Here is a 26694-nt window from a genome sequence, read left to right as displayed (position 1 = left end):
GCCGCCAATCAAATGTGACAGGCCGGTGGGAGCGCTTCAGTCACTTGGCGCCGCCTCCCTTTTTTTCCCTCCTGTCAATCTTCTTCTCCTCCAGGACGTTTCATAAGCTCCCTCATGCTCCTCACGCACGGCGACAAAATAACAGCGCTCGTCACGCGCCGACTCGAGCGCCGATGTCACGACACGGCGCCCGTTAAACGCCACGGCCGGGACCTGACAGTCGATTGATTTGGTCGTTCAGTCGGCGTCAAGAATACAAATCAAAGGGCGTAGCAAGACGATCCTTGCTGGCTTTGGAAGGCGTTTGCCCGGTGAGCTCGTTACGTAAACCTGATCCGATCGGCGGTGACAGGCAGCTGCGCCTCCCGCCTCGGGAACTTCATCACATGACACCTCAGCCCACAAAAACAAGACTATCATTTGACTGTTGTCGGCGAAAAAATGAGCATTCTTAGCTTTGTCAAGGCAGACCTTTTTGCGGTTTTGCTTTATGTAAACACCCCAAAATCATTTGAGGGAGTATTGCACGAGTTTGAAAAATGAGCACTGCAAACGATCAATCGTTTCATTAAAAAAATGAACGCAGAGAATATTACAGGAATCTTGATTAATGATGATTTCATCACCCAATATTAGCCCTTTTAAACATATTTTTTCGGCTTTCCACATTTAACATATGGCAACATAAGACATTCGAGAGAGCGTGTATTCGTTGCCTGGCTGGCTCACAGGTCTCACTCGCTCTCGGCGGAGCGTTACATAAGCCCCGCTTACAGACGAGCCGATCAATATTCGCTTCCCTGCGGAGAGACGAGCTCAGCTACGCTAGCTGCAAAAGTATTGGGTCGCCGACGGGAAGAACGTTCCACTTATATCATTTTGTGTGTGTATATGTGTGCGGTTTAGAGGCGAAAGCGATATCTTTTTTTTTTTTTTTTTTTTTTTTGCGTGCGCACAGGTGTCACCGCTAGCTCGCTAACAGGATGTGGCAAGGCGAGAGGGAGCAAGCGAGGCGGCTGATTGAAGCGGGGATTTTCTCTCGCACGCCTACTCGTACTTCCGTCGTCGCCTTCTTGTTGTGCTCGGCTTATCGCCGGCGTGAAAAAACTAAAGATATTTGCCCAATTCGAAGAGGAGAGACTTAACTAGCAAGGGGGTATTAAGGACAAGAAGCCCAGTGCTGGCTCATTTCGGACACTTCTTCGGTTTAATTAAAGCCAGTAGATAAAAGTTGAGTTTCTCTTTTTTTTATGGTTAGACATCAAACTTCACCATCCTGCTCAGCCCACATGCAATGACTCACACTACTCAGTCTAGTATGCGAGTTGCCAATTTGGAAAAAAATCTTCCAGACAAGCTCTACTTTGAAGGAGCATGGGCATGGCTTGATGAGGCTTTTTTTGTGAGTCTACTCATCATGACAAACATGGCTACCAAATTTATGATGCTAAGTCAAACCGGTTTCAGGGGCTGGATTTTCTTTGAAATCGACGAACAAGGATCTGTGAGGATCCTAAAATGGAGGCTTAAAAGCAAAATGGCAGACATCCTGTGTCTTTGCGCCAATTGCTTTTTTTGAGGGTCTACTCATTATCGATCTGCCTACCAATTTTTGTTTCGCCAAGTCAAATTGTTTACCGCCTCCAAAATGGCTGCTTGAAAGCAAAATGGCAGACATCCTGTGTCTTTGCGCCAATTGCTTTTTTGTGGGTCTACTCATTATTGATCTGCCTACCAATTTTTGTGTCGCTAAGTCAAATTGTCTTATCGCCTCCAAAATGGCTGCTTAAAAGCAAAATGGCAGACTTTGTGCGTATTTTTGGGCATGGCCTCTTGAGACTTTTTTGTGGGTCTTCTCATTATCAATATGCCTACCAATATTTGTGTCGCCAAGTCAAATTGTCTTCATGCGCTGATTTTTTTTTTCCCCCCCAAAAAAATCCAAAATGCAAGATCCCTAGAAATCACCTCCAAAATGGCTGCTTAAAAGCAAAATGGCAGACTTTGTGTGTATTTTTGGCATGGCCTCTTGAGACTTTTTTGTGCGTCTACTCATTATCGATCTGCCTACCAATTTTTGTGTCGCTAAGTCAAATTGTCTTATCGCCTCCAAAATGGCTGCTTAAAAGCAAAATGGCAGACTTTGGGCGTATTTTTGGGCATGGCCTCTTGAGACTTTTTTGTGGGTCTTCTCATTATCAATATGCCTACCAATATTTGTGTCGCCAAGTCAAATTGTCTTCATGCGCTGATTTTTTTTTTCCCCCCCTAAAAAATCCAAAACGCAAGATCCCTAGAAATCACCTCCAAAATGGCTGCTTAAAAGCAAAATGGCAGACTTTGTGTGTATTTTTGGCATGGCCTCTTGAGACTTTTTTGTGCGTCTACTCATTATCGATCTGCCTACCAATTTTTGTGTCGCTAAGTCAAATTGTCTTATCGCCTCCAAAATGGCTGCTTAAAAGCAAAATGGCAGACTTTGTGCATATTTTTGGGCATGGCATCTTGAGACTTTTTTGTGGGTCTACTCATTATCGAGCTACCTACCAATTTTTGTGTCGCTAAGTCAAATTGACTTTGTGCGCTGATTTTTTTTTTTTTTTTTTTTTTTTCCCCAAAAAAAATCCAAAACAAAAGATGCATAGAAATCACCTCCAAAACGGCTGCTTAAAAGCAAAATGGCAGACTTTGTGTGTATTTTTGGGCCCGGCCTCTTGGCTTTTTTTGGTGGGTCTAGTCATGAATTCCACCTGTCTCCCATATTTCACATTGCCAAGTTTAACAGGCTTCGGCAGCTGAATTTTCTAAACATTCTGGCAGGGGCTAGTATGGGAAAACCCTCAAAAACTGAATTGTTTGTCCTAAATCAAGCAATTTGAAGAGGATTAGTAATGCTCATTTGTGCGAGCTGCCTCAAGTGTTTAAGAGCCTCTCATGTCGCAAAATGAGGTAACCACAATTTGTTTTGCTTCCTCGGTCATGAGTCCTTATTTCGTCGCACATTCTGAGCTTTTTTTTTTTTGCCGTTCAAGGGAGTGTGAGAGGTAACCTTTGCCAAGCCACCAGCTGTCTGCTTGGGCGCAGATAAGATGACATATTTAACATGTGTGCCCTTTAAAAGGGAAAAAGACGCACAGAGCTAGCCAGAATACATATCTTTTATTTGTCAGCCAGAGAAAATACTGTTATACAGAAGACGAGCAAGGAGAAACACCAAAAATAAACTTCTGTCGTATCGTAACGGCACTGGTTGACGGAGCGTGAAAGGCGGAACGTAAAACAAAAACAAAAACAAAAAACAAGCAGCTGCGCCGATTATCTGCCAACCACAGATGTGCAACAATTATCTGCCAGAAAAACGAGTGGCTGTCGACGAAGTGCGTCATTTGGACATCTCAGCCTTGTTCAGTTCAACACCTGAATTGTGGCGTAGTACCTGGAATGACCAGTGAGAGGCAGCGTGGTGCCAGAGGGCATCGGTAAAATACAAACTAGTGAAGAAGCTAAGATAGCTGTTAGCTTATCTGGTAACTACATTTAGGTAGCCATATTATAGAAGAGTTTCCTTTTTTTTCACTAAATGAAAATTCACTTTGCCGCAATTTTCAAATTTGGTGGGTTTTTTTTTTATTTGGTGGGGATTTTTTTTAAATTCTAGTTTATTTACATGATTTTTTTATGTATCCGTACATCTGTGATTTGCAGGATCCTAACGTGCTAATTTAGTTTTTTCTTAAATATAAAACGATAAAGGCAGGTGGCACTCTATTTCCGACAGGCAAACGTCGAGAGGTCTCAAAAGGTGCTAAAATGCACAAAATGATCCCAAAAAGTTGCAAAGCTTGTGAAGATGTGACAAAGGCGGGGTAGGAAGGCAGCTTGTTTGGCAGCTTGTTTGTACCCGCTCGGCTTTTTTTTCTTTTTTTTTTTTTTTCTCTGTGTGAGCGGGAAAAAAACACACACACTCCCGGCCGGGGTTCACGCCATCAGACGAGTACACAAACATGCATGCGGAATGCCACGACGCCACGCACATGGAATGTTTTCATATTTCCGAGTGTGACCCGGATATAAATGTGTGACAGGCTATTTTTAGCAGGCGGAATTGCTAAAGCCAGCCGCACACCAAGTGTGATAACCCATGGTTAATTGAATTGTTGCAATGAATAAGAATTTGTACAATGTTGACTCGTTTGAAAATTTCAGAATGTTGGAAAACTTGTCATGTCATTATTGATTTGGGAAGTTTTCAAGGAAAATATGGAATTGCTTTGCAAAAACTGGAAAATGTTGGGACTGAGCAACACATTTGGGAATTTTAAAAGAAATTTGGGAATGTGATAATATAGTTATGGATATTCCTGAATGAGTTGGATGTGGAAGGATTAGGTCCATTTGTAAAATGCCTCCGTTAATTTGGAAATGTTAACATGCAAAATGTGAATTAATAAAAAATGCGAGGACATTAAAAGTACGAGCCCGAATTCTCTTGATTTATATCAATGATAAATATGGAAGGATGAGATCGCTAAGTGCGCGGCTGGCTTATAGCTCAGCCGCTAATCGCTATTTCAAATTCTTCTGTCCTTGTGTGTCGTGGAGGTAGAGGGAGGACGAAACGCTTGAACTCTTGGTGAGCGCAGCCGCTTCCCGCATGAGCGTGTGCACACGCTAAAGTGGCAGTCGTTAGCTTAGCATAGCCTACTGCTACTGAAATGTTGAATTGTTGAATTGACAGGAAGCTCAGCTGATTAACATTTTTACTCACTGGGAGTATGTTTTCCTGGTCTTATGCTAAGCTAGACTAGGCTAAGCTAACAGTTGATATTTAGCTTCGCGTCAACATTTAGACAAGGACAAAACCCAATTTGAATTGTTATCTTGAACAAGTGATTCGTGTACCTTTTATACCTCAAATCATTTGACAGAAAAGCGCCAGTTAACACACATGGGCTCAACCAACGAGGCTAATTTCTTCGGCGGCTAACGCTCATCCGGGCTCTGATGGCGTGAAACGCTTGCGGTCCGAGGGCCCGAGTGGTTCCCAAACCACCGCGATGACGACCGAGATGCGAGCGCGGCAGCAGGGGGGCGCTCACACCTCTGCACTGTCGGGTTTTTCGTCACTCAGGAAGGGAAGCTCCTCAGCGCCCCCTAGCTTCAAGACCCGGCGGTTCAGGTCCAGGCAGCACTGCAAAAGGCAAGTATGAGCATATTTCATCTGTATCGTCCTCTTTTTCTGTTTATTTGTATTTGTTGAAGCGTAATCTTACTTTGAGTTGGAGCAGAGTGTGAAGGCCGAGGCTCAGCTCGCACGTCTCGTCCTCTGAGAGGTAAAACATGCACAGGGGTTTGAAGATCTTCAACAAAAGTGTATGTTTTGGAATGTTTTTATTGTCGGTACCTTGGACCAAAGCAGAGCACTGGATCGTCCTTGAGCCCAGCTGAAGATTGAGGCCGCTCACCGAGCCGCTTCGGTCCCGGCTGGTCGCCGAGAGGCTGTGGAAACGCGAAAACGTCATCACAAAGGTCGAAGTGGATCACAACTACAACAGGTAAAAAAACACTGTAACGAAGAACATATACATAACTTAAACATATTCGTAAAGTGTTATTAAATAAAGTATTACTATAAGATTATTATTACAAAATGTATACGTTCTGATTAAATGATAATAGTAGTAATGATGAATTATGAAAAAATCTGTTCGGCAAACTCTTTGGTGCGCAATTGCTGCCACCTTCAGGCCTGGAGTGGAACAGGATCTCTCTTTTTTAATTTAATTTATTCATTTATTTTTTAACTCATTCACTGCCTTTGACGAATTTACTCGTCTTTTCACAGTCCAGCCATTCAATCATAGAAACTTATTTATATTTTTTTCACATTTTTTTCAGACATTAGGGTAATAGAGCGTCTGACAATGTCTGGCAATGAATGTTTTTTTATGATGCCTTTTCTTTTTCTTAGTGCTTCTATCGTGTCATAGTGATGTGTTTGAATGCGTATCACTGTAGTATGAAGCTTCATGTTTAAATTGGACCTTTACAGCCACATGAAGTGATTAGTTGAAGACGAAATAAGACGCTTGTGCGTTGATGTTCTTACCCGAGCCTTTGGCAGCAAGGTGCAGAGATGTGGTTGTGTACGCTGTTGGTGTTTACAGAAACCTTCACTTCACTCTCACAGCACTGTAGGGAGGGCAGAAAATGCAGTATGTTATTGTCAAAACGCAAAATGGATGCCACCTTTGTGCTGACTTGTAAAACTTTGACATCAAAAATAAATTGCTGGTTAATTATCCATAATGAATGGAGTTAAACATGAAGCCATGATTGACTCTTCATTCATGCGTCATCAAATATTAACAAGGCCCATTAGGTCAGAGGTCACCCACTCAGTAGCTTTAATTCTTATTATTTCATAGCAAATAAATCACCTTTTTAGGGCTTTAACAAAGTCGGAAAATCTTGGGCCCCCAGAGCACAGTTTGTCGTCCATCTTGGTTTGAAGGTGTTGTTTTTCTGGCATTTTTTTAAAATAAATCAATAGTTGGTCCACTCAAGCCCCTCGAGTTATTTTTCCCTTGGAAAAAAGGTGAGCTTTTTTTTTTTCTCCATTGTTTTGAAGTGCTCAAGCTGAGCCTACTTCCTTTTGTCCACAGAAGCAGAGTAGCTTATCAGCAACACCACAAACGCTTTTTTTGTTTTGTCTCGGTGCTAAAATCTCTCACTCGTTTCTCGCTGTGAAGTTTAAAAATAGATGCCGGATAAGTAAGCATGCAGCTAGAGCACTTAGCAATGGTGCGCGTTAGCAAAGTGCAAAGAAAACTGCTGAATATTGCAGAAAGGTTGCACAAATATTTCATTTGGGTGATCAAAGTGATATTGTATAGATTATTTTTGGATGGATTTTTATCATTTGGGCCCAAGCACAGATCCTGAAAATTCAGCCCCCAAAACCAGTTTCACTTAGGAACCCAGAATTTGGTAGGCTTGACTATCTTTAGTAGGCCCACAAAAAAAGTCTCAAGAAGCCATGACCAGAAAGACATACTAAGCCTGCCATTTTCTTTTGAAGTGGTCATTTTTGTTGTAATTTCCAGGAATCCTTCCAAGACAGAAGACCAGGATTTACTTTTTTAATTCAGCCCTCAAAACCAGTTTCACTTAGGAACATGAAATTTGGTAGGCATGTCAATCTTGAGTAGACTCACAAAAAAGCTTCAAGAAGCCCTGATGAAGCAGCCATTTTAGGGGTCCTTTCCAGGCAGTCTCTGTCCTTAATATTGTTTGAAAAATTCAGCCCATATCCAGTTTCACATAGCACTTTGAAATTTGGTAGGTGTGTCTATCATGAGTAAACCCACAAAAAAAAAAAAAGAAAGTCAGGAAGTCATGCCAGAAACCGACACAGGTAGTCAGCCATTCTAGGGATGTTTTGATAATATCTGTGGGTCCTTTCAGTGATGGATATTCCAAGTCAGAGTGACACCAAAGCTAACTTTTACTTATTAATTTAAAAAAAATCAGTGCTGCTTTTTGATTTGGATACCTTGCAGTGAACGAGCAGAGCCGCGAGGCGTGTCGGTTCGGAAGCCCCCGCGTCGCCACTGTCGTCGTCGTCCGATTGTAGACTCTTGTCGCTCTCCTCGGCCGAGGAGTCGTCGGCGCTGTCGTCCTGGCCGTCCGCCGGCCCATCCTTACCGCCGTTGTCGGCCAGCGGCGAGCGGACGTGGCCGGCGGGTTCCCTGGCCTCGCCCCGCAGCCGCGTGATGTTGCCCTCCAGGAGGCGGCGCTGCACGATGCTGTGCGGTTGCTATGGAAATGCGACAGCGTATCAGTGTGATGCTGTCATGGATGTAATGAAGTCTTCTCATGTCTGGCCGTGTCTCTTATTGCCTTTCAGCGTCCATCTGGGAAGAAGCTCAGCTCCACGCCGTCGTTACACCAGGGAGTCGCATTTGGCAGCCGTGTGCCGGTAAGATTTAGAGAGAGTACATTGTCTGCTTGGCTGAGCACCAGAAAGCCAAAAGGCTCTCTTCATCACTTCATTTTGACTCCTTTACTCTCCACATTTGAGGTCATTGTCAAATCCTTTAATCATTTTTTTTCCCGCCCGGTCAAATCGAATTGGCTACTTAAGCTAATCGCTAACTAACTGGCCTAAACAAACCGGAACCAGTAGCATCTGGCAAATGCGCCAGCTAGTTCCAGACTGCCACCTGCTAATTGCTTGCTTACTAGACACTTCTCAGAATAACAAAAATAATTCATGCTAACTTGCGTTTATATAGCGCCTTTCAAGCGGCCCAAGTGCGCCTCATAGAATGTAAATAGTCACTGCTCTCTGGTCAAAACGTTATTGGAGAACCAGCTAACAACCCACGAGCAACTGGTTAACCGCTAAGTACTCGTTAGTACTCTGGATAAGAAGTAGTAAAGTAAATGATAAAACTGTACTTGAAATGTCCTATGAACACAGTGTTCTGTTAGTGTGTTTCGAGGCTAATCGGCGTGGCAGCTAATTACTGATTTGCATCAGCTTTCAGACGTGTGGTCTTTGGAACAACCTCTTTGGGACTCCCCGTGGCACCGAGCAGGAGGCTCCCGATGGCGGCCTTACATCTGCCGCCTACCGATTGCTATTAAATGAATACCGCACATTTTTCACCGTTGTGCATTGTACCTAATAAAGTGGCGACACTACGGACCCGCCTGCTAGCCGCTTGCTTCCTAACGTGATTTGTGCCAGGGGTGCAGCCCCCGCCCCCGGAGCACAACCAGACGACGATGGAGCTCCAGATTCAATTGTGTTCATAAATTGAATTTATCCCAACGGTCTGCTTCCCTGCACAGAGGAAACACCTCAAAAGAAAATATGACCAGTCGCGAGCTGCTATTTATCTTTTAGCGAGTGAATGGTTGCTATTAGCCGCTAACCAGTCGATTGATTGATCAGTCATTAGTTATTACTGAACGCGACCTTTGACTACTTGCCAGCTGCTCGGCTGGTGAGCAGTTCGCTTTTGACAAGTCTTTGCTAATATTACACTTACAGTAGCTGTGACTGGTTGTTAGCTTGTAGCTAGCTGTCGGGGTAGTTATTTGTTGGCTTTTGACAAATTGGTAACCGATTGCAATGCATTGAATACTTAGCGGTTAACCTTCGACAAGTGGATAGCCGTTATTTAGCTATTGACAAGGAGGTAGCTGATACTGCACTTAGCTGTTGACTAGCCTGTTGCTAACTGTTGACTAGTTTGTGGTTGATAGCAGTTGTTTAGCTATTGACTTAGTTGTTTGCTGATGCTGTACTTAAATGTTGACAAGTTGTTAGCTTGTATCTTGCTGTCGGCTCGTTTTGTACTTCACCGTTGTTGGGGTTGTTTAAGTCGACTATTTTTAGCCGCCCGTCTTCCCACACAACACACACATGCACTGATGCTTAACACAGCTAATTGTCTTGTGGCTAATAATAATAATAACAATGCAGGGTACATTTAAGCTGTCTTTATTTTGGGGGAACAAGGTTTCCTGTGAGTGTGCTTGACTTTGAAGTGCTGTTCTTTTCTGCTGCTGCCTGATAGGGGGGGGGAAAAACTCACATTTGGAGAGGAATATAAAACACCTGCTGCAGGATTAAGTCAACTCTGCACCATCTGCCCGCGCGCAGCACATCTTCTGGCCACAACGTTCCCTTCAATTCAGCAGGTTGCCCTGTAAGTAGCCATTGCCACCCGTTCTGTAAAATACGTAATGGTTCCCTGTTTGGCCATTAAATGTAGAGTGCCCTATTCAACTCACCACTGAGTCGGGTGCTGCCCAGAGCGAAGCTATAGTTGCCGTCTGATTTTGTAGAGCAGGGTTGAGTGACAATATTCCAGTTTCGCTCGTAGTTGTATTTTAAACGTTTTAGTTTCTGTGTGCATGTATCCGAACCGAGGGGATAAATTGCCAGAGATGGTGGTGGCGGTCCCTTATTTTCATTTCTTACAACCTGTAAAGCTTGTTGCTAGGCAGAATTTGTGGAGCAAAAACACATCGACTAGTGCCTACATTTTCTACAGCGCTTCATTTATGTGGCTGGTTGAAATCGAGTCTAGCCCAGATGACTAGGCGAACGGGGACCGGGGTATATCCTGGATTGGTCACTGGACTCAGATGTTGACTTCCCAAACACACAATTCCCACGCGTCTGTGCTTTTTTCTTTTCATTTAATGCACACATGATTGCATAATGAAGGAGCACAGGTCCTCCGTGACCCAGTCTCAAGACGACGTTTACTTTGCTTTAGAATGTGGCCTTTTTCTTTTTTTTTTTTTTATACATGCTCGCTGATGCTATCTGCTCAGCACCTCAGGCGAAAGAGCACAAAAACAAAGGTTGCGTAACCAACACTGCTGAATTACACATCAGAGTGGAAACGCCGGCGGTGGATTGTTGATGCCTTTCTCAAGTAATTGTGAGTGTAGGATGCTATTTAGCTGCCAACTATGACGTGAATATTTATGTATTCATATAGAGTGCTTCCGGAAAGTATTAACAATGCTTCACTTTTTCCACATTTTAAAGGCTTATTTTAAAATCAAATAAATGTGTGGTTGTTGTTTTTTTTTTTGTTAATTGGTAGCTAAAAACAAGCTGCCAACGAGCAAATAGGGTCTATTACCCAGTGAACCATGACAAACTTGTAAATACTAGCTAGTCTTTTGTCAAAAGCTACACATCAGCTAACAACCAACTTGCAACTGCTAATTAATCGTTAACATCTGGCAAATAGCTTTTAGCTAATCCCTGATAGCCAACTCCTCGCTGGTGATTAGCTCAACTAAACTAGCAGCTAAGTAGCGGCTATCCACTTGTCAAAAGCTAACTGCTAGCTCGTCGACAGCAAGCTACAGGCTCAACAGCTAACTTTTAGCTCATTGGCATCATGTTTGTTTTTCGTGGTTTTGCCGATCAGGAATTGACCCTTCTATGTTCACCAATCAACACGCTGCACACTGTCCAGATCCGTGTCTTTAAACACCCTACTTAGCATGCTATTTTGCTACGTTTCATCCAGAGGGAAAATGCTAAAAATGTGAACAAGATGAAAGAAATAGATGCGATAGATGTAAGCTTGCACACATCCTTATGAATAATTGGAATCCTTGCAGAACCTTCTTTCTTGTCATTTAATGAGTTTTTCAAGTGGCTAAATAGCGACCCAGGCTCTCGTCTGATGGACAATTTCCACTCCCGCCGCCTCAAGTCGTCAACGCCACGCTTGACGGATTGTATTTTTTTCCCCCATCAGCGCCGAGACGAGTGTCATTCCAGATAATTGGTTTTATCATGAGAGGCAGACCGGGTGCCTGATCTAGCGGTTGGAGCGCGGACAGCTAATGAATGACTAGCGTGTTAAGCTCCTCAAAGCTAATCAAGTTTTAGCCATTCAAAGCCAGATTCATGGTATTTTAAATTTCCTTTCCCAGTGACTTAATTTCCTTTTTATTGGGTTTACACCCCACACAGAAAAAATAACCTCTTCAATTCTGTTAGGCTTAGCTAGAAAGATTTGGAAAATAGATCATGCTAATGCGCTGCACTATTTCGTTTTTATGATATTTGTAATGAAAAGGTTGATGAAAATGTAACGCAGCAATGTGGTTAAATGGTAGTGGGGGGGGGCGTCCTTTTTTAGTGACTGGTATTTTTTCTATTTATTGGTTATGTGCTCCACAATTCCAGCTAGCAACAAGACATGCAGGAAAATAATCCCAGCTATTCCGTTAGCTTTTAGCCAGCCATCGTTGTACATACATCTGGAAGTTTTAAAATGAATCACATTGATTATTTTTCATCTGTTTGTCACCCAGCAAGAGCATGCCTAAATAGAGGATGTTAATACACTAAGGAATTTTTAAAGACATTTTCAAACAAAAAGGTGATGAAATTATAGTTTGCCAACTTTACCATTTCTACAACTACATGTTAGCTTCCAGTGCTACCTCCAAGGTTAGTTTGAACGTTAGAATTAATGAACGCTAGCTTCCAATGTTACTAACATTTGCTTTCAATATCAACAACAATGTTACATCTAACGCTAGCTTCAGCCATGCCTCTAAGTTAAGCTATCACAGTTAGCTTCCCAGGTGACCTCCAGCATTAGCTTCTGAAGTTAACTCTACTGTCAGAGCTTAGCTTCTGACATTAGCTCCAACTTACACTTCCAGCCAACAGTGCCTCCAGAGTTGGATTTTGAAGTTAGCTTGTTAGGTTCGACCTTACCTCTAACATTAGCTTGAAATGTTACCTCCAACATTAGATTTTGATGTTAGCTTTCAGGGTAACCTCTAATGTCAGAGTTAAAGAAAACTGAAGTTAGCTTCTGACAATAGCTCAAACATTAGCTTCAACATTAGCTTCCAACCAATGATGCCTCCAATATTAGCTTCCGATTTTAACTTCCAGTGTTAATCTTCAATGTTAACATTTGAAGTTAGTGTCCAACATTACCATAAATGTTGGAGCTAAGTAAAACTGATTCCTGCAACGTTAGATTCTATTTATCTTCCTATGTTAGCTTCAACGTCACCACCAATATTCTCTTCCAAAATTAGCTTACAACATTGGCGCTAAGAAAGACCAATGTTAGCACCAGACCTTGGCCCCAACATTAGCTTTAAAATTAGCTTCCAATTTGAGTTTAGCATCCAATCCACAAGGAGCGTCACCTGACTGCCATTTACTGCCAGGCTGGCCGGCTATCAGCAGGTGGACTTTTAATTACCATCATGAGTTATTGTTAGGCATCCTTGGGTCCCTTGAAAGGCGCTATATACATTTATGCTAGTAGTAGTGACATTAGTGTTGGTTTAAGTATGATAAGTGAGGTTTTCCATGACTGGAAAATTGACTGTGAGGTTTTCCATTGACTGCTACTTGCTGCTCTTAAACAACCATGTAGAGGCACCAGTGACATGTAAAGTAGTTCAATATTGATGTCCTTCAGGGTGTGCTCACTTACCAGGTCTTTAGACGTCCCCAGTCTCTTGAGACCGTCCAGGGGCAGCAGGTCAGCCGAGTCCTTGTGTGTGAACTGAGTGGCCTGCTTGAGACGACGCTGCTGGTGCAGGATGGCTTTATCTCGGATGGCCAGCTCACCTTTTTTGGCCTCACTCATGGTCTTAAAAATTGGAATCCACCCTCCAACCCCGAAAAAAGACAACAGAGATGTAGGAATGTGGATCTTCAAGGAGAACAGTGTTGATTTCTTGTGTTTCTCCTGGATGATGGTCTGGTTTGGTCGAGCATCCTCCTGCGTGTTTTCCCGTCTATGCTTCCTTCCGAGTGGATTCTCCTCCCTCGCTCGCTTGCTTTCTCTCTTCCCTCGACCCTCCTCCCCCTCCCTCCCCTTGTCAGACCCCGATGAAGAGCGAACGTTTGCTCACTTGTATCTGGCGTCCTGGTGGATGCTTGCTGGATGCTTGGTGAATAGCCCCTGCGCTTCCGCTCTGGCGGTATGACCCCACACAGCCTGAGCCGATCAATCGTGCAGCAACGATTGTTTCCAACATGTCACACTGGGTCCCTTTCACACCAGTAAACACAGAATGAAATGTCTGTGTTAACACGAGGATTTGGTCTTTAGTAATGACATCAATCTGGTGCGGAATTTGAACAGGAATTCTTGTCATTGTGAAGGTTAAATTGTTTTGGATTTCTTAGTGGTGTTTGGCGCCCTCTGTGGGCAGTTTGTCTGCATTTCTCTCGTCAAATTAATCTGTGCTGACACTGAGCTGCATTTTGAATAATGACATCAGTCTGGTTGGATTGTAAACAGAAGTCGTTGAGTGCTCATGAAGGTGAATTTAGGTCGATTTTTGGTTTGTCACCCTCTGTTGGTCACCTTCCTGCACTGTAGGTATTTGGTCATTGTCCAATTTGTCTCAAAATACATTTTCTATTATTTATATCAGTTTGGATAGATTTTTACGGAAGCCGATTTCTGTTCGTTTAAAAATAGTGACGGGAAGCCCGTTATTTTTATTTACATTTGTTTGCTTTACTCCAGTAGTTGGAAGCCTTTTTCTGCCAGTATTTGTATTTTTCTAACAAGTGGAAACGGGCTTCCCACTCCTAAATTTTTTTTTTTTACTGACAGAAACTGGATTGCACAGATTTTTAGATGCAGTTCTGGTGTCTCTGTGAACGTGATTTAGGTTGGATTTCTGGATGGTATCTGTCGCCCTCTGTTGGCCACTTGTCCACTACACGCTTTTCTATCCATCCGAAGCTTATTTTTCGATCCAACTTAACAACTTCATTCTATTCATATAATATCTTAGGTGCATATAGTGCCTTATATGAGAATGTTGGGAGTGCCATTTAAATGGAAAAATCTGGTTGACTTGACAACGAACAGAGCCCTGAACATCAACTTTATTGTCTCATGAAAGTGTCAAACAAGCTTAAATCAGACATTTAAAGCATTCACCCCCAAATGTTTCATGTATTCACTTATTTGGGAGTGAAAAGCACCTTTATTCAAACAACAAATAAGTCTGCTTTTAGCAACAAAAACAGCAGTATGGTCATTTAGTGCTTTTTTTATTGGGAGGATTAAGTTGGTAATGGAAAAGGCACGTGTGCAATTGAATGTCACGCAATTTCAACTTTTTTTTTTTTTCCATCATGGGAATGCTTTTTAAGGTTCGTAGTGAATATTTATAGCATTGCAACAATAACAACCATTTTGACTTTAACTATTGGGTGTTTTTGGACCGCTAACATGATTTTCAACATCAACGTATGCTAGCAAAGTTCCCAGCGCTTTGCTCATAGCCCGCCCCCTGTTGGTCTGGAGTGTGAAATACAAAGTGCAAGTCGGCTCAATTTGGCCTCAATTTTGTAGGAGGTGTGTTTAAAACAAGCAACTCCGCAGTCTTGTCTCCGAGGTTCCATCAGAGCACGTTGGGGAGGTAAAGCGAGCAGAGCAGCATGTTCTGTCCGAACGCCCGCAGGCGGCGGAAGCCTTCCCAGGCGTCGTTGAAAATGTTATACTTGAGGAAGACGCGGTGCTCCATGCTGGTGGACAGCCCGACGTCGCGGCTCATGATGTAGATGCCGTCGTTGTGCAGCGCGCACGTCAGGTTGAGGCCCGACTTGGACGTGTTCTCCTTGAGCTGCAGCCACTCGCCGGTGGTGACGTTGTACGACTGCACGGTCAGCACGTCCTCCGTCTCGCTGGGCCAGCGCCGGGCGTTCTCCAGTTTGTGCGTGTAGCCGCCCACCAGGTAGATGGTGTCCTCCACCGACAGCATCTGCTGCTTGCGCACGTGCACCGCGCACGGGCGGAACGCCGTCCACGTGTCGGCCACGGGGCAGTAGCGCAGGAGGTTGGTGTTCCGCACTGCTGGGAGACACAAACGTCACCGCCAAATCCGAGTTGTTGGCCCATCCCAACGTGATTTTAAACTCTGATGATGTCAGAATTTCTCAATTTAGATATTGCAACCTAGCGCAAGAAATAAGCGAAGTAGCTTGATTGGGTGGAAACGGGACTTTTGCGGTTTCAGCCCTTGTGCCCACCTCTGGTCGTGTATCCCCCCATGACGTAGATCATTCCCTGGCACTCGCAGGCTGAGAACTCAGCCAGCGGGTCAGGCATGGACGACACGCTGGTCCAGAAGTCGTTCTCCGGGCTGTAGCACTCCACCGTGCCCAGACTCTGGCCCCCCACGGCGTACAGCTTCCCTTGCACGGCCAGAAGCTTGAAGTTGGATCTGGAAAACAGCAAAAGTAGTCAGTTCCACTTTGTCAGGTGTCAAAAGTGAAAGCACAGATTAGTATTGTGACAGGCTGTACTTGTGTGTTTATAGTGCCGACAACTTTTTACTTTTCGCCCCTGCATTTAAAAACAAAGCAGTGCCGTTTACTTTTTTTTTTTAACCTCAAGATGTAAGTAGAGAATTGTGGCTAATGTGTGGTCTTTTCATTCATTTGTACTTTTGAACTGAAGTACATTTCTGAGTCAGTACCTTTTAATCAGTACTTCTACTTAACCCAAGACACTCATCACCTTTCCTCATTAAAATGCCATTAATCCATTCCAACCTCACCCCCCCCCAAAAAAAAATTGTGAGGTGTTTCACAATTTTAAAAATATAGCACTCTAATATTGTACAACAGAAATGTAAGTTGTTTATTCCATGTTTTGCTTCAATTCAACGGACATTGTGCTTCTCGGGGTAGTATAAGGTGGTCACAGCTTCTCCGTAAGCTACAGTAAAACTAGCTGTTCTTCACAGAGGATAAATAATATATGCATGTGAGCATTGCTATATTATCTGTCCACCTATTGCTCCATTTTTGTGTTTGAATAGCCGTTGCTTAAAGGGTTATAACGCTGTGACACTGACGCTATTTGTTATCCTGTCTATAGCGTTTTGCATTTTTTGTTAGCATTAAGCTTAACACACTTATCTATGGCAAAGCTATGTGGTTGTTTTAAATACACAGGTTTTTTTCATGTTTAGTTTGACGGAGCTTGTAGGCTCTTTTTAAAGGAATGGTTCGACTGTCTGCCAAAACCGCTTCATGATTGTTGACGATACCTCTTCTGGTTGAGTGGCGCCACCTGCGTCCACTCATTCCTGCAGGGGTTGTAGCAGTGCGCGGCCGAGATCTCGTGGCTGCTGGCTCGGTAGCCTCCGACGACGAAGAGGTAGTTGTCCAGCACGGCCGAACCGTAGCCTCTCACGTTGATCATGTCCGCCGGCAGGTTGTTGGCCAGGGGCTTCCAGCGCTGTTCGGCTTCGCCGTACCTCAGCATGGACCAAGGTTCGTCCTGGTCCGGCACGTCCAGGCACAGGCTGCTGAAGTCCCCCATGGCCACCAGGGTGTCGGCGCCCCTCATCCGCATCTCCCTTGCTTGCTCCCTGACGGCGGGTGGCAGGCTGCAGAACTCGGGTCGCCTCATCATGGGGTGGTAGTAGCAGCTCATGAATTTGAGGCAGGCGCCGCGCAGCTCGTGGGTTCCGTAGACTTTAGAGAGGCTGTAGAGCTCCACGCAGTTGTCCAGCCGGATCTCCGCCGTCAGGAGCTTGAGGATGGAGGTGACCTGCAGGAAGGAGGCGGTCTCGATCAGGTCCTCAAGGGTCTCATTGGCGATCTCCACCTTGGAGGTGTTGATGAACTCCAGGACCAGCTCCAGGCCGGGGACGCTGAGGCCCTGCAGCTGCACGGAGTCCTCCGTGGACTCCCTCATCCCCGAGCTGTACAGCGCACGGAAGTAGTCGCTCTTCTCGATCAGCTTCCTCTTGTTCACCTCGTACGTTTTGTCCTCCATCACGATGGCGATGTTCTGCTCCGACGACATGTCGAAAAGAGTGCGTTTCCAGCAGGCCGACTGAAATTGGTTTTGTTTACATCTCACCGGTGTGGAGCGCTCCAAATATGGCCATGTTCGGCCCATAGGTCGTCATCGAGCAACTTTCTGTAGCCATGGAAGCTAACCTGCTAACGACACAGGCACCAAGCACAAACAGGCGCGCTTCAACACTCCGCGTGAGGCCGTTGTTAATTGACTCCCCAGATCATTAAAGTTGTAGTAAAGTGACGTAAATTGCTCCCAAAAGCGACAGTGGTGAATTGCGTCTCATTTTGTCAGCCTTCGCTGCCAACTTTGGGATTGTTTTGGTTCCGAGCGCACGTCTTCGTTGTAGCTCTATTGTGTAACTGCTGTGTGCTGCCGCCACCTTGCGGCCCCTGAGCGCAACAGCACAGCGCCTCGTCCAGTTTGACTTGATTGGCGAGTTATTTTTTTCTATAACTCTCTGCTTCTTTCATGATAAATAACGAGTCGAACAGGTTTGTAAAACCTGATTTGGAAGAACCCCTTAATACTTATCGTCATTTGTGACAGGTTGTAAAATGTTCTCTCCGATGGTCTTTTAATTTGAAACCAGGAAATGACATTATGCGTTCCCTCTGGATTTATCTTTTAATTTGAAAGCCGTACATGTCATTTATGCATTCCGTGTGGCTTGACGTTGGTGTGTATGCTGTTGTTTGACGGACAGACAGCGGCGCATCAATGACTTGGGCGCCACACGCCCGGACATTCTCGACTCTCCGGCTCCAGGCAGCGAGCCGTCCGCTGTTAATAATCCGAGTTGAGGATGTGGGAACCGGCGCGGGCCTCCTGGTCCCCCCGCTGCCTGCTGGTGCTCGTTATTATCGCCGCTCGCAGGGTAACCTGCGCCGAAACGACGCTACCGCCATGCGATGAGGTTAGCGCGCACTATCGATTATATTTATGCAATACTTTGAATAATACTGTTTCATATTTCAACCAACTTCCTGGTTGACGCTCAAAAGCGGCCGTCAGTGTTAATTGATACCGTGGTCCTCTTTCTAATATTTTATTTAAATAATTGTGCTGCAAAAACATTCTAGACGATGTGATATATATAATAACAGTGATGAATTATAGTATACCCAAATTGTTATGCATAACATGTTAGCAAAGTAGTTTTATTGCACATTGAAGCTTTGATATCATCCTCCGCTCCATATGAAATGTGTTGCCATTAAAGGGCCCTTTCCCTAGCCAAGCTTATGCTAAGCTAGCCAGCTATCTTCACCATTAGTGTAATATAATGCCGTTTTTTTTTTTTTACTCATGCTGCCTTCTTCCTCTCAGCTTCAGTTGTTATGACTGCCTCTTTTTGTTTTATAGCCTGCCCCCTTTTCAATCTCTCTCCCTCCTCTCGTCCGCTCATCAGTCACCATGGCGACCGGCATGAGTCACCCGGGAGACCGACACATCACACGAGCTAGCTGTTTGTCTTTTTCCTCGGCTCCTTATCGGTTTCAGGCATGCTTGAGCATCGCTGTGGTGTTATTATAAATAGCCTTGTGGATGTACCATATCTCATATTTGAGTAAGCCGCTCCTCGGGCGAAAACACGCATCACAAGCATGTAGCCTGACCCGCTACTCTTTCCATTTCCGTCCCATTAGTGGCATTGGTTGCCGCGGCGATCAGGGTCACCGATGCCACTTTGGCCCCACCGCTGTCCATTAGTGATTGCCGCTAGCAACCTAATGGGGATGTTGCTAACGCTAATGTGTGCGTTGTTTGTGCAGATGGACTATTACTACCAGTACACTGAGTGCGACACCATGGGGTCACGCTGGAGGGTGGCCATCCCGCTCAATCCGGGCACCTGCTCGGGCCTCCCGCCCCCCAGCAGGGGGACGGACTGCAGTGAGTATAGCACCACTAGGGTTCACCCGCATCAATATTTCATATGGTCTTTCCTGGGCTTATTTTATTTTAGTGTGTTTTTTTTATTTTTAATTTTCATCCGTCTCCATTCAGGTTTCTCCTGCTCGGCCGGAAAGTTCCTGGAGATGTCCACGCAGTCGTGTACGCCGTGCGCGGCCGGCTCCTACTCGCTGGGCAGCGGGCTGCGCTTCGATCAGTGGGACGCCCTCCCCACCGGATTCATCAGCATCGCCAGCTTCCTCAACGCCAGGCCGCCCAACGGCGACTTCCAGGCCTGTAGCAAGTACGTCATGTTTACGTTTCCACAATCAGCGATAAAGAATATATAGTCGACTTATGTCAGGAAAGAATGGTATGATAGGACGAATGTAGGGGAGGGGAAAAAAAGTGTATGAAATAGGCCTGCTTGATTATGATTTTTATGAACTCATTCACTGCCATTGACGTATTTATTCGTTTTTTCACAGTCCAGTCATTCAATCACAGGAATTTATTCATATTTTTTCAAACGTTCGGGTGAAAGAGGATCTGAAAATGTCTGGCTGTGAATGAGTTAATCGTCATTATTTTGGTAATAATTGAAATCACGATCACTCAAACGATCATTTATTTTTGCTGCAAAACAAGAAAAGATTTAAACGTAAAAAAACAAAGACAAATGTAATGTAAAGTAAGTTGCTTTTGGACCAAAACAAAATGTATAAAATTACTTATTATATTATTATTATTATATTGCTTTTATAAAATGTACAAATGTATCATTTCCATATGTAAACAAATTAATCGTAATCTTTTTTTACGATTATGCCAATTTTGTAATCGTCCTTTTGGCGCAGCTCGACGTGGACGCCGCAGGGCGTGTACCTGGAGTCCAACCGGGACGAGTGCACCGTGTCGCTGGTGTACGTGGTCCACCTGGAGAAGCAGGGCTCCGTCACCTTTACCTACCAGTACCCCGACAACAACATCTTCTTTGAGTTCTACGTGAGAAAACCGTCGCCGCCCGCGCGTTGGGCCGTTTTTCGGGCCGTGACGCCTTTGTGTTCAGGTGCAGAACGAGCAGTGCCAGGAGATGAGCCAGAGTGATGAGCAGAAGTGGATCAAGGTCACCGGAAATGGAGAATGGGGGACGCACGCGGTCAGTGCCACACAAAGACAAACGGCGCACACATACGCAGTCCGTGTGACTAATCGGAAGTTGCGTTGCAGATCAACCTGTGGGCCGGCACCAACATCCTGTACTGGAGAACGACGGGCATCCTGGTGGGCGTCAAGATGGTCAAACCCGTCCTGCTCAAGGACATCAAAATCGAAGGTCACACCCCTCCCTCTGAAAGTGGCCGATGTCCCATCCGGACGCTCATTTTGCTCCCGGTTCTTTTCGGTTGTCGGCAAAAGGCGTGGCCTACACGTCCGAGTGCTTTCCCTGCCGACCCGGCTGGTTCAGCGCCAGCGCCGGCTCGTCCTCCTGCCGGCCGTGTCCCAGCAACACCTTCTCCGGCAAGAGCGCCACGTCTTGCACCGCCTGCCCCGATAACCACTACTCACGTACGTACGCGCGCACATTTGTTTCGGGAAGTGAAGCGAGTTTGAAAAATCTTTGATTTATTTTATTTTTTGTTGCCAATTGATTACAAATAAAATAGACAACAAATGTACATACAGCAAAAACAGCGATGACTTCAGGTAAGCGTTCGGGGGAAAAATTTATATATTCCATTTTGAAATGAACTGTAGCTAGATATGTAATGATTCACTCAAGCCCTGATTCAATTTGATTTTCGATTTTCAGTTCCCGATTTTCGATTCGATTCCATTTTTCAAAAATTGCTAACAGACATCATTTTCTAGATGAATTTAATCAACTCGATTAATCCAATCAATTAATTGCGGCGAATTGATTTTCGATTAATCGTTACATCCCTAACTGTAGCATAAAATGCACATGTGCTGAATCATGGCTTGCCAGCAAATAAACGGTTCCATTTCCGCCGTGTGTTCCAATTAAAAGCAGATTAAGCTCATTATAAATGTGTCATTTTGATTAATCGAATCGACTTATCGGGGCGAATCGATTTTCGATTAATCGTCACACCCCTAACCGTAGCGTAAGATGCACATGTGCTGAATCATGGCTTGCCAGCAAATAAACGGTTCCATTTTTGCCGTGTGTTCCAATTGAAAGCAGATTTAAGCTAATTATAAGTGTGTCGTTTTGATGCCGTCGTGGTTTCGTGCCTGCGTTTCAGTGGAGGGTTGGGCCGAGTGCAAGGTGAGGCCGCCGTGTGGTGACAAGGACTATTTCCAGATCCACACGCCTTGTGACAGCGAAGGAAAGGTCAGCAGACACACACACACACACTAGTCTGTCTGCAACATCAACATAATGCATCAACTGTGAGCACAGACGCAGGCGGTGTACCGCTGGGTCCAGCCCAAGATCTGCGCCGAGAACGCTAGCGGCGCCGCGGCGCTGCCCGCCTCGGAGCCCAGGAAGCCGTGCCCGCCGTGCAACCCGGGCTTCTACAACAGCAACGACTCCACCTGCTCGCCGTGCCCGCCCGGAACCCGCTCGGACGGCACCTACGGTAACAGGCGCACTATGTTATCTCGGCCCCGGCATGTGTCCGGACTGGTTGGTCCTGAAGAAGCAGTCATGACACGAGGCAAGCCGATGTCGAGTGGCGTCGCAGATTCCGAATCTGGCCTTGGTTTTTTTTTTCCTCTAGTGCATCGGGTTATCATCGTAAAAAAAGAAAAAAAATCATAATCTAATATTTATGAATGGTTAGGTTCAGCTATAAATGACAGCGCATGGTAGCATCCGAATTGCGCAATCTGTTGTTGATTGATGATTTAACAAGGTAGGAACAAAATGAATATCAATATACAACGTTTTTATTTTGATACATATCTGTAAGCGTTTACATTTTTAAAAGATCACCTCTACACCGTTCCTAGGAAATCGCAATGCCCCACCCCTGATAAGCCCCCAGCTTGGCTACTCCTGACATTTTTGTGTGTGCGTGTAGCATGCACGCCATGCCCCTCAGGCACAGAGCCGGTTCTGGGCTACGAGTACAGATGGTGGAACGTCCTGCCCCCCAACATGAAGACTTCCTGCTTCAACGTGGGGAATTCCAAATGCGACGGCATGAACGGTACGAATTTGCTAACGCGACTTCCCGTTAGCTTCCTGCGCCTAATACGTCGAGCATGAGACATTTGATTAGCTTCGATAAAGCCAATCCAAATCCAAACGTGAAGTGTGCGTGTTGACATTCAGGTTGGGAAGTAGCGGGCGACCACGTCCGCAGCGGAACCGGATCGTCGGACAACGACTACCTTATCCTCAGCCTGCACGTTCTGGGCTTTAAGTAAGGAAGGCTGAAAGGGTCAAAAGTGTTCATAAGGGAGTGGCCGCGTGAATGTTTTTTTTGTTGTTGTTGTTTTTTTTTTTTGGCATGCAGGGTGCCAGCGTCGCTGTCGGGCATGAGCGGCGGCGAGGTGGGTCGGATCACCTTCGAGTTTGAGACGGCGTGCAGCGGAGACTGCGAGTTGTACTTCATGATGGTGAGCGCCGATGGCCTGGCAGAGAGAGAAGGGCGGTGAGGCTGATTGGCTTGTGGCGCCCCCCGCAGGACGTGCACAGCAAGAGCACCACCGTGGTGGAGTCGTGGGAGGGCAGCAAAGGCCGCCAGTCGTATTCGCACAGCATGAGCAGGAACGACTCCGTCACCTTCACGTGGGCCTTCCAGAGGACCAGTCGCGCTCTGGATGTAAGTTTGAAAAAAAAACCAAAAAAAAAAAAACATTAAAAATCGTAATAATCAGAGACGCAGTCAAATTTTTGGGGTGTCAATATCATTGTGAATAATGAAGCGTCCCATTGGCGCAGGTGCGTCGCTACGTGGGCGACAACGCGAAGCTCTTCTCCATCCACGTGAGCAACGTGCTGGAGGGCGTGGCCTCGGGCTGCCGGGCGTGCGCCCTGGTGCCCGACGACTCCCAGCGGGCCGGCTCCTCGTGCGTGCCGTGCCCGCCGGGCTTCTACATCCACGCCGAGAGCAACCGCTGCAAGGAGTGCCCGCCCGGCACTCACCTGGCGGGACGCCACACCTACGGCCGCGAAGCGTGCGTGCCGTGCGGGCCCGGCAGCGTCAGCAACCAGGTGGGTGATTGATTGATTTGGGAAAAAAAAAAAAAAAAAACATTTGAAAAATAAATAAAACACATACGTTGTTTACCAGGAGCATTCCCGTTGCTATAGCGACTGCTCCTTCTCACACCTGCGCGACAACCGCACGCTGCGCTACAATTTTGGAGCGCTGAGCGACGTGGCCTCGCTGACCCTTGACCCCAGCTTCACCACCAAGGGCACCAAGTACCTTCACCTTTTCAACATCAGCCTGTGCGGGCACCAGGTGTGCAACAATATGAGTACACAAACTTAAAAAAAAAAAACAGCTCTGAAAACAAATTAAAACTGAATTTGAAAAAACAAAAGTCAATATGAAAATAAAAGCTACATGTGGTGGACAGGGCGGGAGAGCAGCAGTGTGCAGGAACAACCTGACCGACTTCGGCGGCATGTTCAGCAAAGACGAGCGGGGCGACAACGGCGCCGCGCAGCTAGCTAACGCCGCGGACGGCTTCATCTGCCAGTCCACCATCATCCCGGCCGACGGGCGCGGCTTCCGGACGCCCATTTCCTCGCAGTCCGTCAGCCTGGCCGACAGGTTTCTCGGTGCGTCGGCTGTTTAACGGGCGGGGCGGCTGCGTTTTGCTCAGCTGGCTGTCAGTGTTGTTTTTGGCGCCCCCCGCAGGAGCAACGGTGGAGCGCTTCCTCGACGGCGTGAGCGCTAACGCCGAGCTCTTCCCGGAAAGCGCCAACAATATTCCTGATATTAACTTCTTCTACAGGTGGACAATTAGAGGACAGACTTTTTCTGTTTTTCTGTCCACCTGACGTGTTTATTCATTTAATTTTCATTTCAGGTCGACGCAGGTGACATCTTCGTGCGATCAAGGCCGTAGTTCGGTCATCGTGGTTCGCTGTAATCCCAAAAAATCCCAACGCGGAGAGCTCTCTGTGCCCAGGTCAGTCAATGACGTCGAGTGTCGAAAGGGATGGCGGAAATATGGCGAAGCTGCTGCGGAGAGATTTTTAAAAAAAAAAAGTATGGAAATGTTAAATCATCGTTATAATCAACAGAATTATCACAGCTATCAGTATTGTTATGATACTGCAAAAAGAACTATGTCAGGGATTTCCTAACGGGATATGGTACGAGTCCAAACATTAGGTACGCAAGAGCCAAATTATTTTGAAAATATCAAGGTTTTTGATAAAGTTGTGAAAAAAAAAATTACAAAAAACCCCCAAAACAAAACAGGAAAATAATAAATAAAATTTTGAATGGAAAAAATATATATTTTGGAAAGATAAAAATACTAATTGAATGAAATATCGTAACAAAATTATTAGAAAATGCATAAGTGATGCTCTAAAATATCAAAGTTTTGGGATGAAATATTAAATTATATGCAAAATAGACAAATAATGAGAAAAAAATCAAATATCCATATAATATAGTTACAAAAATATTTCAAAATATTAGACAAAAATATTTGAATTATGTTTCATAAAATATTTGAAAATAGATTAGGATATTAGATATTTGAAAAATATTTTTGGGGAAAAAAAACTAAGATTGGGAAAAAAACTCCCCGAAATATTAGGAAGAAATATTAAAATACTGTACGAATTAAAAATGTTATATATATGTGTATGTAGGTATATATATTTTTTTGTAATATACACAAGTATTACGGCAATGGCTCAGAAGTACAAAAATATTACGACATATTAGACAATAAATATTGGACAAAATATTTTAAAACATATTAGGGAAAAATACACAAATATTGAACATTTGAAGAAAAAAAATACAATTGTTGAAATAATCACAACATGAATATTCAGAAATAACACAAAGTCAAAAGAAATACAAAAATCTGACATGCAAAATGCAGTTTGATGAAAACAAAGCAAGCCTGCCAATTAAGTTGGGAGTCAATGTGTCTTTTTGGTTTTCTAGCTCCTGTCCTGCGGGAACGTGTGACGGCTGCGCCTTCCACTTCCTGTGGGAGAGCGCCAGTGCCTGCCCGCTTTGCACGCACGACGACTACCACCAGCTGGACGGCGCCTGCAAGGGTGGCGTCCAGGTAAGCCGCCACGCACGCACGCACGCACGCACACGCATTCATCGCGGGGACATCCCGACGTGTGGCCGCGTTCCCTTCATCATCCTGCTGCGTCTCCAGGAAACGTTTTACTTGTGGAACGAGCCCAAGCTGTGCAGCCAAGGCGTCCCGCTGCCTCCCAGAAGCTCCGCCCCTTGCGAGTCGGTCGCCTTGTGGCTGAAGTTGGGCGTGGGCGGCGGAGCGTTTTTGGCCGTGCTGCTCGTCGGCCTCACCTGCTATTTCTGGAAAAAGAACAAGAGGTTCGTCCTCATCTTTTGACTACGTATGACATCACGTGACGTGGTTTTTACTTGCGACAGGCTGGAGTACAAGTACTCTCGTCTGGTGATGACGGCTAACAAGGAGTGCGAGCTGCCCGCCGCCGACAGCTGCGGCCTGGAAGAGGGAGACGACCCCGATGACGACGCCGTCTGCCCCCGCAAACCCTCCCTGCTGGGGAAGCTCCGCGCCATCGCCAACAAGGTGTGTGCGCGCCCATTTTTGGATCCTAAAAGTCAGGGGTTCTCAAACTTTTCGGGTCAAGGGATATCTTTCAAGAGAGAGATTTTTTTTTTTTTAATTTAATGTAAATTTTCTACTTCAATAATGTCCCAAATTGTGTCTTTCAGCATGAACGAGGTGACAGCAGTGAATCTGTGCAGCTCAACAGCTCCCAGGCGGACCGCTGGGTACTGGGATAGGTGTCCTGGAATCACTTAAGCAAGAAACGCTCAAGTCAGCGGTTTACTGCGCCTCGAGTATCAATTGTGACGGGATGAAAAAACGGACCTCTTTGTATTTTTTGGGTACATTTTTATTTGGGTTTCTTTTGAGAGTCATGTATTTATATCAGTGTTGTTTATTAAAGTTTAATAAAGTCCTTTATGACTGTTTTTCAGTGATTTGCATTTTATTTTGTCACGCAGCTGCAGTACCTTACTTGGCCGCCGTTTTGGAGTGGCGGTATTTACACACAAGAGTTAACGATTCACACAGGAAGTACAAATTATAACGGTCATAACTTCGATTTTCCTTTTGAATTATGTGAGCGATTTTTTTAAATAAAGTCACGCAAATAAACATAACCGACTTATTTTCTCGTTGATGTACTTAAACGCGTCAAATGTGATTTATACAAACATTTATCAGTGATTTTCGGTCATGC

At 45.1% G+C, this 26694-nt stretch overlaps 3 protein-coding genes across 6 annotated transcripts; 1 reads left to right on the top strand and 2 right to left on the bottom strand.

Annotated features, from left to right (window-relative positions):
* The first annotated feature begins 200 nt into the window (after positions 1-200).
* On the top strand, positions 201-26422 carry LOC147126810 (endosome/lysosome-associated apoptosis and autophagy regulator family member 2-like). Of its 3 annotated transcripts, none has more exons than XM_086022193.1 (25): positions 201-5200; positions 5420-5555; positions 7910-7981; positions 18073-18282; positions 19142-19262; positions 19377-19566; positions 20120-20267; positions 20332-20421; positions 20493-20598; positions 20682-20831; positions 21533-21621; positions 21691-21871; positions 22316-22444; positions 22570-22660; positions 22754-22856; positions 22925-23062; positions 23182-23454; positions 23534-23707; positions 23826-24030; positions 24110-24206; positions 24282-24383; positions 25385-25511; positions 25611-25789; positions 25850-26012; positions 26159-26422. In XM_086022193.1, exons 4-25 carry the CDS (start codon positions 18172-18174, stop codon positions 26228-26230), a joined length of 3039 nt encoding a protein of 1012 aa, XP_085878319.1. In that variant the 5' UTR covers positions 201-5200; positions 5420-5555; positions 7910-7981; positions 18073-18171; the 3' UTR covers positions 26231-26422. The 3 variants fall into 3 exon arrangements, with proteins under 3 accessions (XP_085878319.1, XP_085878321.1, XP_085878320.1); XM_086022195.1 differs by lacking the exon at positions 18073-18282 and adding an exon at positions 9591-9722; XM_086022194.1 differs by lacking the exon at positions 18073-18282.
* Positions 3141-13663, bottom strand: nrip2 (nuclear receptor interacting protein 2). Its single transcript, XM_086022207.1, has 6 exons — positions 13017-13663; positions 7556-7819; positions 6110-6192; positions 5405-5499; positions 5274-5326; positions 3141-5191 (listed from the first exon to the last, which is right to left on the bottom strand). The coding sequence occupies exons 1-6, from the start codon at positions 13170-13172 to the stop codon at positions 5096-5098; spliced, it is 747 nt and encodes a 248-aa protein (XP_085878333.1). The 5' UTR covers positions 13173-13663; the 3' UTR covers positions 3141-5095.
* klhl42 (kelch-like family, member 42) lies at positions 14414-17763 on the bottom strand. Of its 2 annotated transcripts, none has more exons than XM_086022203.1 (3): positions 16606-17763; positions 15581-15774; positions 14414-15404 (listed from the first exon to the last, which is right to left on the bottom strand). In XM_086022203.1, the coding sequence occupies exons 1-3, from the start codon at positions 17463-17465 to the stop codon at positions 14953-14955; spliced, it is 1506 nt and encodes a 501-aa protein (XP_085878329.1). In that variant the 5' UTR covers positions 17466-17763; the 3' UTR covers positions 14414-14952. The 2 variants fall into 2 exon arrangements, with proteins under 2 accessions (XP_085878329.1, XP_085878330.1); XM_086022204.1 differs by having other exon boundaries at positions 14414-15401.
* Positions 26423-26694: the final 272 nt, after the last annotated feature.

The sequence above is a fragment of the Filicampus tigris genome, chromosome 22 (assembly GCF_054856515.1).
Source record: "Filicampus tigris isolate MCC_2025a chromosome 22, RoL_Ftig_1.0, whole genome shotgun sequence".
Lineage (NCBI taxonomy): Eukaryota > Metazoa > Chordata > Actinopteri > Syngnathiformes > Syngnathidae > Filicampus > Filicampus tigris.
This window is presented reverse-complemented; position numbering and strand designations above follow the sequence as displayed.